At 47.9% G+C, this 14,512-nt stretch overlaps 1 protein-coding gene across 6 annotated transcripts in view; it reads left to right on the forward strand.

Annotated features, from left to right (window-relative positions):
- Positions 1-14,512, forward strand: part of PAX7 (paired box 7) — a 154,317-nt gene that overhangs the window by 56,316 nt on the left and 83,489 nt on the right. For all 6 annotated transcript variants that reach the window (XM_074933900.1, XM_074933899.1, XM_074933902.1 and 3 more), the window contains one exon: positions 12,355-12,554. In XM_074933900.1, coding sequence (XP_074790001.1) covers positions 12,355-12,554 — 200 coding nt within the window. The remainder of the gene's footprint in view (positions 1-12,354; positions 12,555-14,512) is intronic.

A 14,512-nucleotide genomic window follows, 5' to 3' on the forward strand; every position in this document is an offset into this window, starting at 1 on the left:
TGGCAGAGCAGGGAATAGCGCTGCCATCTCCTAAGTCCCAAGCTAGTGCCTTAGCCACGGTACCCTCCTTCCTCTCGTTCAGCAACAGTTGTGTGAACATTTCATGCCAAAGCACCTGATGAAATACACCCCAGTTTGACCTTTGTTATGAGCCCACAACATAGGAATGGCCAGACTGGGTCAGACCAAAGGTCCCTCTAGCCCAGTGTCCTGTCTTCCGACAGTGGCCAAGGCCAGGTGCCCCAGAGGGAATGAACAGAACAGGAAATCATCAAGTGACCCATCCGCTGTCGCCCATTCCCAGCTTCTGTTTGCAAAGTGGGGCCTGAGTTCTGGTGGAACTGCAGCGGTTTTGCCATGTTTTTAACCAGAACCAGGCACAGCCTGGCAGGCCAGTCCAAGTCTCACTTTGAACCTTCAGATTCACCATTTCAATTTTAAACTGCAGTGTGAATCCAGGGGACCCAAAATTGGAAAAGAAACTCATCACCTGCTGCACACCAAAATCTCTGTATATTGCACGGCTCTTGCTGCATTTCGGTTTGCTGCCTGATCGAACCTGCTGACCCACACATTAAGAAGGGAGCTCGGAATGACATTTGATTTTCCATTCGCTTCTTTTTCAGGCTAGTTAATCTCCAGCTCTCTCTTCTCACTAGCTTTCTCCCCTCTCACGCACCCCAATACAATCTTGCACCTTCAGAGGAGGCAAGGGAAATGCCTCCCTCCCCTGCCCCCGTCCTTCTGGAGCATCGGCCTCATTGTTTAGTGTTATTGCCAAGTTGTAAAGTCCATAATGGACATTACCTCCATCTGTGGTTTGGTTACAGCTGACCAGTTCAATGCCTGAATAATAAAAAAAACCAAACCCCTCATCTCCTAAAGCCCCATACTAATGCTGTGCTGAACACTGCGGTCCCCAGCTGAGCTGTAAATGACTTTTTCATTTTCCTAGCCCAGCTACCCAGTCTGTTTGGTATTCAAGGGCACCCCACCACTACGCACCATCACTCGGCTTGGACCGAATTACTTGATTAAAACGCATATCAACTATTATGTGATTCAGTTTTCTGCTATCGCTTCACACCACAGCCCCTAAACTATGTTAAACTGTAATATAGCTGTGCGGGGGGGGAGGAATGGGGAGACAGAGGAGTTTACAGGTTGGGGAGAATGAAGAATCCAAGCTATATTGTAGGCACCGGTTATTGTTTCTTTGTGGATGGGGCACGGAGGGAGGGTGCATCTGGAGTTGGAATATCTCTCTGGCTCGCTTTTGAACACACCTGCAGCTAACTAGGTTGGGAAGGGAGAGTGAGGAAGGGTTATTCTGCAGAAATCCCACATTTAGGGCTCAGCACTTCATCGGTCTCAAAGAAGAGAGACGGGGGGAGGGGCATTTTTGTTTTCCCGTTCAAAAAAAAAAATCTCATGGAAATATCATTCTTTTGTGCCTGCAATACCGCCACCGCCGTCTCTCTCCTCAGCTCACTTTTTAGAGGGTCTTGTTTGCATTTTGATGGATTTTGTTTGCTTTCTGCCTGTGCCTGCTCCAGAGAGGCAGATACTCTATTCCCAGGGCTGCTCCGCTCTGGCTCAGAGAGAACCATCAATTGTGGTCAGAAAATGAGTACTCTCTGCAAATTAAAAAAAAAAAAAAAAAAGCATCTTTCTGTGGCTTATTTACCCTCCCGAATTGCTCCCCTCTCCAGTTGAGGTCAGTTGGTGAATCCAAACAGGGATTTTATGATCCACACCCCAGCACCGCTGTCCCCTCTTGGCACCTGGCACCCAAGCCCTGGTTTTTCTGCTTCCTCCTCCAACCCTATCAATATTGATTCCGCATTCTAGCCTGCAACTCTGCTACTGATGCAGCAGGCAGAACAGAAATCCTCTTGCTCTCCTGCCACAGCATTGGTTACTTGTCTGGGTCAGTAAACGAAGCAGATATGGCCAGCACCGTGGGCTATTCTTATCCCTGACAGCCTCTTTTTCCTGCACAAAAATAACTAGCCTGCCTGGCAAAGCAAGCCAATCTTCTGATGTCAATGCAAATCAGTGTGTGACATCTCTGCACGGCCGTACGTTAGGGTTTTATACTGCCACCCATTCCATAGTATCTGAGTGCCATCAACCGTCTGTTTCCAGAGGTAGGGGGAGGAGAAAGCAAGATGGCACCAGAGTGAAAGATCCAGGCTGTACTCTATCAGAGCTTCGAAAAGCCAATTCAGGAGGGCTCAAATGGAGAGGAGGAATACAGCCTCCATCTATACATGTTTAGTCTTCCTAGCGCCGAGCCGGATTGTGATGCCCTTGCTCACACAGCGTAGGCCCTTACCCCACGTGTAGCCCCACTGATTTCAGCAGGGCTACTCACTGTGTAAGGTGCCGCTCAGCATGAGGAAGAGGTTCAGAGTCTGGCCCAGCGCATGTGTCATGGGGTCCTGATCAGAACGTGTACCCAGCCCAATGCTCCAGCGGTGGCAAAGATTTCCATCCAGCGAGCTCTTCCCTGGAGTGCCTCTTGGCTGCATTGTGATGACGTGACACCACGTCACCCGCTGCCGTGATGTGAGGAAACAGCGTCCCCTCATAGTGGGGGCTGGTCCCCGTGTCACCCACAAGGCCTCGAGAGGCCCCAGAATAATGCTCTTTAATTGCCCCGTGAGCAATTAATTGCCCCGTGAGGGTGGGAAGAGCCTGTGGCCCAAATTCCTAAGGTTCAGAGCAGAGTTTCAGGGTGGGTGGCAGAGCTCTGTTCGCACCCTGCCCAGCTACGGATCCACGCGGCCTCCTGAGGGGCTTTGTGGGTCAGAGGGTTTGGACAGCCAAAGTCTTCAGAGTGGGTTAACGCCACCCTGTGCTGTGCTGTTGATTCGAGGCTTCCCGACGCCTTACCCAGCTTCCCAGTGAGTAGGCACCCCAGCCCCTTTGGTGCAGTCTTCTTGGGATGCCCCAGCTGCCCCCCTGACTTCGGAGTGATTTGGGATGCAGCCCCTTTCAGGCCGTGACTTACCATGTGCTGACAGCACCCTGACTGGCTCCGGCAGGTTCCCGGCCACTCACAAAACCGTTCCCCTCTCTCTTCTTCTCAGTCACTTTTTAGGATGGGGAGGTGGGAGCGAGAGAGAGGAAATGGAGTTAAAAGAGAGAGGGTGACAGAGAGAGATGAGAAATATCGAAGGAGAAAACACACAGCCCCCTTTTTGCCCCCCTCCCCGCCCAAATCCGATCTCCGCTATAATGAATGCGTCTTCATGTCCAATCCTGTCTGCGAATCGTTCCAGAAAGCACCGAGGTGCTTCAAAACGAGGCAACGGGCCCTTGTAGAGCATCGAGGGCTCAGTCTGAGCCTGGAGGGGCTCGCCGTGGCCAATTCCACCTAATCCTGTTGATTAATTTAACTCCAAGGCTAAGAGGCTCCCAGAAGTAATGGAGGGAAAGGGCGGGGGAAGGGGCTGGGGAGAGAGAGGAGAAGTATGCCCCTTAATTATTGAGGGTTTTTCTTCTTCCTCCCCCACCCCCACATCCCCATTCCACTCCCCTCCCTTTCAAACTCCTGCAAACTCCCTCTGCTCAGCTCCTCCTAATTACACACCCCACCTCAGCTGGTGTCGTTACCCAGAAATGCACGTTTGCTGGCCCTAATTTACACATTTTCTCATGCTAGACTGGATTGTAAAACCAGCTCCTCCTCCCCTCCAGCTCTCTCCTGTCTTTCAGACCCCCTCCCTGCAGCACCAACACACCTGCGTGTGTTGCTTTGACCACATACCCTTCATCCGGGAGGAGCCATCTTGTTTCATCCCACGCATCCTCAGTTCAGACATGGGCTTGAAGCGGATCATGCAAATCTCCAGTTAGCCTCTCCTCACCTTTTCTTCATCCTCTTGGCGGTGGGAGGATGTGATGGTGTCAGGTTGTTCCTGGGATTTTGTTCAAGGTGAAAGTTGATGCTACAGCGAAGGGCTGGACCATGAGCCCAGAGCTGAATGCCCCCCAGCTTTGGAACTGTTTGGAGCTAGTTCAAGTTTTGCAGCTTGGGCTCATCTCTGCTCGCCGCTAGGCTAGGGTTTACTGAGCCAGATTCTTTGCTTCTGCAAATCGGCATAGCTCCATTGATTTCAATGGGTCTGAACTGAGAATCTGGCCCATTGACGTCAATGGAGTGACACTGATTGACACCAGCTGAGGTTCCGGACCATTACTATCTTTATCAATTATTTTGTATTACAGTCGTGCTCACCAGCTCCAACTGAGAGCTGAGTCCCGTTGTGTTAGGCGCTGTACACGAACATAGTCCGAGCCAGCCAGACCTTCCCCCAAAGAGCTAAGAATCTAAATAATGGGGGAAACTTAAGAAGTGTTGCAAACCTTGCCAATTTTCAAGTTGGCAAACTTTCTCCTGTGCTGTAAACCCACATTTGTTGCTTGTTTCCAAGGGTGATTCAATTAAAGACAAGAAAAATGTTTTTCTAGCTACAGGGCAGCTGCGCTGTGTGTTGGAGATAGACTCACCCCTCAAAAACTAGGCTGGAACCAGTGTGTGTCCTGTATCTAGAATATACTGTAGAGGGTCTGATTTTTCATCTCCCCTCTCTGTGCCATTTTCCCCATGTTTTTTTCTCCCTTCTTCTCTTCTTCTTCTTTCCTTTTCACAGGCAATCCCCAGACATCCTTGAGGGATTGAAGGTGAGCGAGCTAATCTTTCCCTGTCCCTCATTACAAGGGGTGATGGGTGACCCATATGAAAGGTGCTGCCTGGTTTTTCCACTGCCTTGCGTTTAGGGTGGTCAATTACACTTGCGCAGAGGGGGCGTAAAATGCTCCCCCCAATTGCAATGACTGTTACTGTTGTTTGCATTGCAATCGCCCCTAGAAGCCCTAGCCCCATTGCGCTCAGCGCTGTACAGACGTATCACAAAGAGATGCCCCCACCCCACAAAGTTTACAGTCGAAGTGGGATTCGCCACCCTCTCACACCAGTGGTGACATTATGCACCCACTTCACACACCTTTCCTCAGGTGCACGTGATGACACACGGTGTAGGGGGCGAAGGATCAGGCTCATGGACTTTATATTTCGGAGGCCTTGTCTACATGCAAAAGTTAGAATCATAGAATAACAGAGTTGGAAGGGACCTCTGGAGGCCATCTAGTCCAACCCCCTGCCCAGAGTAGGACCAATCCCAACTAAATCATCCCAGCCAGGGCTTTGTCAAGCCTGACCTTAAAAACTTCTAAGGAAGGGGATTCCACCACCTCCCTAGGTAACGCATTCCAGTGTTTCACCACCCTCCTAGTGAAAAAGTTTTTCCTAATATCCAACCTAAACCTCCCCCACTGCAACTTGAGACCATTACTCCTTGTCCTGTCATCTGCTATCACTGAGAATAGTCTAGATCCATCCTGTTTGGATCCACCTTTCAGGTAGTTAAAAGCAGCTATCAAATCCCCCCTCATTCTTCTCTTCCGTAGACTAAACAATCCCAGTTCCCTCAGCCTCTCCTCATAAGTCATGTGTTCCAGTCCCCTAATCATTTTTGTTGCCCTTCGCTGGACTCTCTCCAATTTCTCCACATCCTTCTTGTAGTGTACCCCTTTAACTAGACTGGTAGTGTTAAAGCAATATAAAAGCCCTAGTGTGGGTGCAATTAGACCTGTCTAACAGTGCTTATACCCTATGGCTTATTCCTATAAGGGAAGGGGGTAAATTAGACCAATATAAGACATCTTTATCACAGTGTAACTGTATCTACACTAGGAATTGTGCTAGTATAAATATTATGGTTTAAAAAAAACCCACAGCTGTAAATGGCATAGTAACACCGATGCAAAATCTGGGGCCCGAATCAAACGATGCTTCTCAAAACTATCCAGTATCTCAGGTTCCACATCCTTGGAGTTTTTTAAGAACAGGTTGGACAAATCCCTGTCAGGGAGGGTCTAGTATGCTTGGGTCCTGCCTTAGCCCAGGGAGATGGCTTAGATGACCTCTGGAGGTCCCTTCTAGCCCTACATTTCCGTGATAATCAGGCTGGGTATTTTGCACGGTTTCTTTTTCCAGCCAGGATCGAAATACCTCCAGAACAGCCTGTCTCGCACTATTTTGCTGCTTCTGCTGCCTATCCTGGCTGGAGCCCAGTTGTTCAGAGGCATCCAGAGAAGAACAGTAATAAACAGGGGAGGCGGGAAAGGCATCTAAACACTTTCAAACTGGGGAAAAGAGTTGGCTCAAGTTTTGGATGAAGGCTCCTGGGGGTTTGGGAGGAGGCCATTATTTTTGTGTTATACGCAGGGGGTGGTTATTCCTGCGGCTTTCTTAACCTTTTTGTTCGTGAACTTTGCTGAGAATAATAGCCACGAGGTTCCCCCCTGTCCCAGGAGCCCCCTGACTAGGAAAAGACTTGTTAGAGCATTGAGTCTATCTTTATGTAGTTACGGGAGATCATCCCCTTGATAGTAGAGGATGCATTGGCTAATCAGCTGATACTACACTCGATCTTAGCCAGAAGGCTGCCCGCATTATTTAATAAATCTGTGCCTGACAGTGGCAGCTGCATCCTGCTGAGACCAGCTGGTTTCAGACATGCCCTGGGATTTGTCTTGCTCCCTGGCCTGTTCCGTATGGTCTTGCAGTAAAAGTACAGGACGTGGCATCAGGAGTTTTGAGTTGTATTCCCAGCTCTGCTGCGTGACCACAGGCAAGTCCCTTCCACTCTCCATGCCCCGTTTGTCATCTAAAGCATTCTGGAAAACGATCAGACAGGGAGTGCTATGGAAGGTCAGTGTATCACTGCAGACACTTTATAACGATGGCTTTGGCGCTCTCCCATCTGGCACTGCAGCCAGGTAGATGGCCAGCAAGTCCCAAGGGTATGATCAGTTGGGGGTCATGACTACTGGCTATTCCCTGCCAGGCTTCTTGTACGGGATTTTTGACCTGACAATTCGCAGATGTTTAAAGAAGTTTGGCTCCTTCCCATTAGGGGAGGCAAACGGGGTGGGGGGCAGAAATGAAACTTATCTGAGTTTTGGGAGGCTCTCTCGTTCTACTTCTTCTTCTCCTCCACCAATGGGGATAATATTTTCAGTTGCAGCAGGGCTGTATGAATTAGTGGCAGGTATTCTGGCAGTAACACCAGATAGCCAGAAGAGTGGGATGCATTGTCCATAGATATTGTAACACTACCTCCAGGTATATAAAACACCTGGATGCTGGATGTTTTGTTCATAGATAGTCTAGCACGACCACCAGGTAGCCAGGTGCGCCAGCTCCATTGTCTATAGATATTCTAGCACCACTCCCAGGTAGACAGGTGAACTGGGTGAAAATATTATTATTTATTATTAAGGTCACATTTATATTGTGATATGTCCAGATCAGGGCTTTCATTGCACTAGGCACTGTACAATAATATAGTAGATTACAATCCTTGGTCCGAAGCACTTACAGTCTGAAAAACAAGAAGTACCATGTGGATGAGACAAAAAAAGGGGTCAAGTTTAAGGGGTGAGGGAGGCAGGGGAACAGAAATAACTGGATCTGTGCAATTCTTAAGTCAGGATCAGTGATCACAGTAATCACAAAGCCAATAGGGACTCTGGAAGTCCTCTCAGGTGGTTAGGTTGCCTGCATGTTTTCTAATGGCCAACAAGTCCATCCCACCCCTACAACACAGTAAATCTGAAACTTCTTATAATTACTGCACAATGAAAAGAGCAGCACTAAGTAGCTGTTCCTTATGCAACAGTCTGAGCATCGCTGCTGTGTGTGTGTGTGTATTTGTCTATACAACACCACATTCTGGTGCAGAGTGAAATAATGTTCAATCTGATTAATTTGCCTTCACAACTGTCTATGGTGTATTGAGGACTCTGTTGTAATTGCAAGCTATCACTTTAAGAGCGGGGTGTGGGGGAGCTTGCTTGTCCTGCTTGCAGGCTCTTAGGAAAGTATGTGAGCAGAGTAAGTCTGGAAGGAGCCAGTTTAAAGCAAAGTGGGGTGAACTGTGCCTTGTTGCCTTAGTGAGCAGCCTGCTTTGTCTCTCTCTGTTTTGGGTTACTATGCATTGTTCTGGAGTCTAGGAACAAAAATAGTGTTCCTATGCAGCCTTCCAGCAGGAGTGTATTATATTTTTTATCTAACTTCTCTGTTTATATGCTGTGGACAAAACACTCTCAAGTGTCATCTCATTACCAGGGACAGCCTTCATTTTAGACCCAAACTTAGCTCTGTCCCAACTTTTATTATTGCAAATTATTTCCATCAAGAATGCCAACTAATGAAACTGACAGTTTCTTGTGAAATATACAATTATATTTATGTGAATGAAATTAATAATATGTTATTGGATTCCGGATGTGCTTGTGCAAAGTTTGGTTCTCCAGAGCCCAGATGTGCCTGTACCTGGCTAGAATTGTCCAGGGCCCAGACGTGCATGTTGCACCATTTAAGAATCTAGAGATTTTCCTGAAAATGCAAGAACCAATGAAGCTGATCATGTACCAGATTTGTGCTACAGTCAGGATTCTAAAGGCCTTCTAAAAATAGTGGCCTGATGCCGGTCTCACTGTGGTCAACAGCAGAACTGTTATTGATTTCATTGGAACCACGATTTGGCCTACTGGGAATAACACGTGAGATATGGAAAATATGAGGACACTATATACTGTACTGCAGAAAGGGATCTGTGTATCACAAGCTAACTATGAGTCAAGAGTGTAACACTTGCAAAAAAAGCAAACATCATTTTGGGATGTACAAGCAGGAGTGTTGCAATCAAGACATGAGAAGTAATTCTTCTGCTCTACTACGTTCTGATACAGCCTCAACTGAAGTATTGTGCCCAGTTTCTGGGTGCCACATTTCAGGAAAGAGGTGGGCAAATTGGAGAAAGTCAAGGAGAGCAACAAAAACGATTAAAGATCAAGAAAACATGACCTATGAGGGAAGATTGAAAAAATTGGGTTTGTTTAGTCTGGGGAAGAGAAGACTGAGGGGGGGACATGATAACAGTTTTCAAGCACATAAAAGGTTGTTACAAGGAGGAGGGAGAAAAATTGTTCTTGTTAACTTCTGAGGATAGGACAAGAAGCAATGGGCTTAAATTGCTGCACGGGCGGTTTAGGTTGGACATTAGGAAAAACGTCCTAACTGTCAGGGCTATTAAGTACCGGAATAAATTGCCTAGGGAGGTTGTGGAATCTCCATCATTGGAGGTTTTTAAGAGCAGGTTAGACAAACACCTGCCAGGGATGGTCTAGATAATACTTAGTCCTCCCTCAGTGCAGGGGACCGGACTAGATGGTCTCTCGAGGTCCCTTCCAGTCCTACGGTGCTGATTCTATTGGTATCCCACAGGTGGAAACAGAGGTTGGGTTAGAAGCAGTGGGAGCCCCTGGCACAGTGATTCCCACAGCTCTGAGAACAGGCAGCCATTACAGCAAGAGCAGAGCCCAAGGAATGCCTGGTTAACTCAAACGGACGTGGCCCATTGCGCCTGCATCTAACAGCTCAGTTCAGACACACTGAGTCCTCCTCACATAGAACCAAGAGAGGAAAGCATCCTGCCCTGCAGCACGCTGGATCCAATGGCATGTTTGACCTGCTCGTTATAAATAATTGGCCCCCGTTGGGACATTTGCCTCATGCTCCACAGGCTGTCCGCATTGTTCAGCAGCTGTTGAGAACGCCACAGCTGGGATTCCCAGTCCTGGAAGCAAAAAAAGGAGGTTTTGGTGGAAAGTCCTGATCACCACAAAAGGGCACAGTGGAGAAAAAGGGGCAGATTCATCCCTGGGGCAGCTCCATTGACTTTATCTGGATTATTCCAAGGATGGATTTGGCCCTGCATATGTTACTCATGCATTTAATCATAGCTGATAAAGGTTTGGCCTAATAGGAGCAGATTGGGGCTGTGAACTATGCACTGAATCAGATTATGGTCCTGATTCTGCTCTCAGCTACATCAGTGTAAATAGGAAGTAATGCCATTGAAGTCAGTGGAGTTATACTGGGGTATGGGCGATCAGAATCAGGTCCTCTGTAGTTAATCAATGTGCATTTAAGTACAGTCTATTGTATTAATGAGAGACTGAGAAAGAGAAACAGACAGAGAGATCAGATTTCTTGTTTTGCTGAGGAGATCTAAGGCTTTACACATCATGTTCTCCAGTCTGCCTCCATACTGACCTAGGGCATATACCACGAGAGCTGGAGTTGTCTCTCACCTTCCCACACAGAGACATGGGGTACCGACCTAGATTAAGCATTTTGCGCATCGGTATCTGCACCGCAGATGCCACTTACCCTGCGGCAGGGTCGCTAGGGAGTGCTAAAAAGTGATGCAGTCTAGCACATTTCTCCCAATCCTCCCAATAAGGTTCACTGGGCCTCGTTTTTACACTGGTGTAACTCTGTGGACATCAGTTGAGGATTTGCACTTGAGACCAGAATCAGGCCCACTAACTCTGGGGCAAACTCTTTTAGTCCAGGTATAGTCTATTTGGTTTTGTTGTTTAATGGTACGTCCCATACACAGCAAAGACTTTACACTGTCAGCAGGTCCAGGTTAATACAACACAAACAAATGCTGAAGCATGATTCTTTCTTTCTTTCTTTCTTTCTTTCTTTCTTTCTTTCCCTCCCTCCCAGATAAAAGACTGTAGCAGGTGGCATATCAGACTTAATAATGAAGACAGAGTAGTTAGAGTGAGAGCCAGGATTGTAGTCAAAACATGTGCAAACAACAGAAACTTGTTTGCTTTCCCCCTCCAAGAGCCAAGGACCTTCTCTGTGAGTTGTGATTCCCTTTAACCTTGTACCATGCTGACAGGAGATGCAGTCACTGACTTAACAGGAGACTTTTCCCTGTGAGCTGTTTTGAAACTAGTGGGAGTTCTTTAAACTCCTAGCGTCTCCCTTAAGATGCTCTTAGCCAGTAAAAAATGCTACTTTATGGACTCATTATCATTCTCCCAAAGTGGGGCCCAGGGGTGTCCTATTCACTGAAATCAGGGGGCCAAATGCTACTGTTGAGGACGGGAAGTTGGGAAAGTTTCTGTGTCTCTCTTGTGAATTTGGTCCCGGTACATATGCTGGATTGCCAATTCTGGAGAACAAAACCCTCCCTTTATCCATAGGACAGGTGGAGCCGGGGCAGCAGCCGTGAAATCTTCCTATGCACTGGGCCCAGCAAAGGTGCATCATGCCCACCAGAAGGGACCACCTCTAGGGTTGACAGGGGAATTCACTCAGCTCATGGTCTTTCTGCAGAGATGGCCAACAATGAGCACTGGCTGTGGCTGGTTTTGGAGAAAATGGATGCTTGTTCGCAAGGAACTAAACCAAGACCTCTAAACTCCTGTCACAAGGGGCATCAAACTGCCACCAGCTGACCCAGGCTAAGGGGCAGTTTAACTGTAATGTAGACTGTTTGGATTCAGGCTGCAACCTGAGCTCTGGGACCTTCCACCTTGCAGGGTCCTAGAGCCCGAGCTAGTGGTGCTAGGTCCTCTGCCTCCACTTAAAGCTCCTACCCAGCTCTGGGCATCTATAGAGGATGTACTTTCTCTCAGCTTCTGAGGAGAGATGCTGTTTCTATCAGCATCAAGCCAGCAGCCCTCTGGGCAGGCCAGAAGTGGAAACTCTTTTCATGCCACATGGGAGTTTTTGAGATTTCACGTTTGTTTCCATGTCCCAAATCAGGACAAAGGGTTCACAAATGTTCACGTACTGATCATCCGAAAAATATTATAATCATCAACCTGGGTCACTTGGCATGTTTGGATCATTTCTAGGTGTTTCCTCTCAATTCTGACCTTTTTTATGTTGAAACTTTTTAGAAAAAATAGAAATTAACATTTCAAAATGAAAAATAGTTCCCAGTTGGAAAATGAAATGGTTTGGTTCAAAAATATCAAAATGGGACATTTCTACCATTTGGAAACTTTTCTTTTTTTCCAAACAATTTTCGAGTCAGGAGATGCATCAAAGCCGATCCTTTCCCACAAACAGTTTCAGTTTCGACCAATCAGCATTTTTCTGACAAAAATGCTTTGTCAGAATATCCCCGACCAGCTCTACCCAGAAGTAGAAGTTGGCTTGGTGGACACCATCACTGTAGAATTGCTCTAATTCCGGTTGGGGGGGGTGGCTGGGAGGTGTTAGTAGGCTATTATCTACAGGAGGTCAGACTCGATGATCTGGTGGTCTATTCAGGCCTTAAACTCTATGACCGTATTGGATTCTCTCTCCCTCCCTGTAGCTGTTTAATTCTTGTTTCTACACCTGCTTCTCCTTTGGCTTTTCTGCCATTTAAGCCTCAATCCTTCTTTTCTTTCCCTCGCCAGGTAACAGGCTGGATGAAGGCTCAGATGTTGAGTCTGAACCGGACCTACCCTTGAAACGCAAGCAGCGCCGCAGCCGGACCACCTTCACAGCCGAGCAGCTGGAGGAGCTGGAGAAGGCCTTTGAGAGAACCCACTACCCAGATATCTACACACGAGAGGAGCTAGCCCAGAGGACCAAACTCACAGAGGCCCGAGTACAGGTAAGGACAAGAGTCAGGACATGTCTGAGTCCTCCAATAACACAGCAGCCAAGGGATTCTCTAGGTCCATTGACCTAGGAGAAGGGGGCCCTATCATTTATCCATGATGAAGAGGGGCTGAGAGTTGGAGGATGACACGGTGGGTGTTCCATTTCTGTAGGACCAGGTGACCTGGGCCTGAGATGCAAAGTTTGGATCCAGATCCAAAGTTTCCCCATAGCCCAAGGATGTTCCCACCTGGGATTTTGGTTTGGCAGATTACAGCTGCAAAATTTCAATCCAGATTGGGATCGTGATCCAAACTTTCCCAAAGCTGATGTGGTGTTCAGATCTATGCTTAGTGCCTTGAGTGGGGAAGGGGCTGTATACCATTTACCTAGGAGTGGCCGGGGTCATTTCTACCATTTACCATGCCTCAGCCTCCCCTCTCGCCGCCCAAGGGTTTGGATCATATTTTGCAAAGTTTGCAAATTCTGCGTGTGAATTTTTTTTTCTTTTTGCCAATCTCCTGAGAGTTTGCGGTGGGGGGAGGGAGGGAAGGGGAGAGGAGGAGGAAGGGAGAGAGCTATGACATCGACACAATTAATAGCCCTTGTGGGAACGCCGCACATAGGCCCTTATGTCTTCCAGATAAAGGCTGGGTCAGCAGTGTGTGCAAACATGCAGAGGGATAAGAAGTGTGAACAGATCGGTGGGTATAATAGAGTCCCCCGGGGAAAGGGAAGGGGGGGGGGGGCGAGGATTGCGCTGGGTTAAAGAAGTGAAATGGAGACACCAACAGCCAGTGTGGGCAGCGCTATTAGGTTTCAGGCTCAGCGTCGGGGGCTCTGTGAGGCCAGCGCTGAATTGCAGAAGCAGGAGGGAGGGAACAAGCAACCCTGTCTCATGACAGGGAAATAGCTCTTCAGTGAAATGACCTTTTGGAAGCAAAACAGGCGTTTTTCTGTCTGAGATTCCCCTCAGAATAAGAACCGGCCTGTGTTAATCACCCCGAGCCCAGCCCAGCCGTAGGGCTGCATCCTCCCAAAACCAGGCCTCACACCTCTTGGACATCCACTCAGTTCATGGTCTTGCCCCTGCCATCAAAAGAGACGAAGAGCCGGCAAGTCTACAGCTCCCAACATTTCCTGTGTATCTGTTCGCCTCCCACTGGCTTTTCCTGCCCAATGCATGTTCTCCTTGAGCCACCCAGGATCGCTCTGTGCCTCAGTTTCTCCATCTGTATAGTGGAGTTGATGATACTGGCCTCCTTTGCAAAACGCTTTGAGATCGACTGATGAAAAGCTCTATATAAGAGTGAGGGATTATTATTATTTTCCTGGGGAGGGAAGATCTGACCCATTGTACCTTGAGACAGAAAAGAGACCCTGTGCCAGAGTGAAACCTTCTCCCCGTGAACATAGGCTGTATTTCCCCAGCAGAGGAGATGTAGAGGACATTAGACCGATAGGAAGCTGTGGCACTTGGCTTATGAGGAGAGGCTGAGGGAACTGGGCTTACTTGGTCTGCAGAAGAGAAGAGTGAGGGGGGATTTGATAGCACCCTTCAACTACCTGAAGGGGGGTTCCAAAGAGGATGGAGCTCGGCTGTTCTCAGCGGTGGCAGATGACAGAACAAAGAGCAATGGTCTCAAGTTGCAGTGGGGGAGGGCTAGATTGGATATTAGGAAACACTATTTCACTAGGAGGGTGGTGAAGCACTGGAATGGGTTCCCTAGGGAGGTGGTGGAATCTCCATCCTTAGAGGTTTTTAAGGCCCGGCTTGACAAAGCCCTGGCTGGGATGATTTAGTTGGGGTTGGTCCTGCTTTGAGCAGGGGGTTGGATTAGATGACCTCCTGAGGTCTCTTCCAGCCCTAATCTTCTATGATTCTATGATACTAGACTTGACCTTAGTCAAGAAGGTCTTCCTGAGATTTTAGCAATAATAATGCCATTTGTGCATGATGAGCCCAATCCA

The sequence above is a fragment of the Natator depressus genome, chromosome 18, assembly GCF_965152275.1.
Source record: "Natator depressus isolate rNatDep1 chromosome 18, rNatDep2.hap1, whole genome shotgun sequence".
Classification (NCBI taxonomy): domain Eukaryota; kingdom Metazoa; phylum Chordata; order Testudines; family Cheloniidae; genus Natator; species Natator depressus.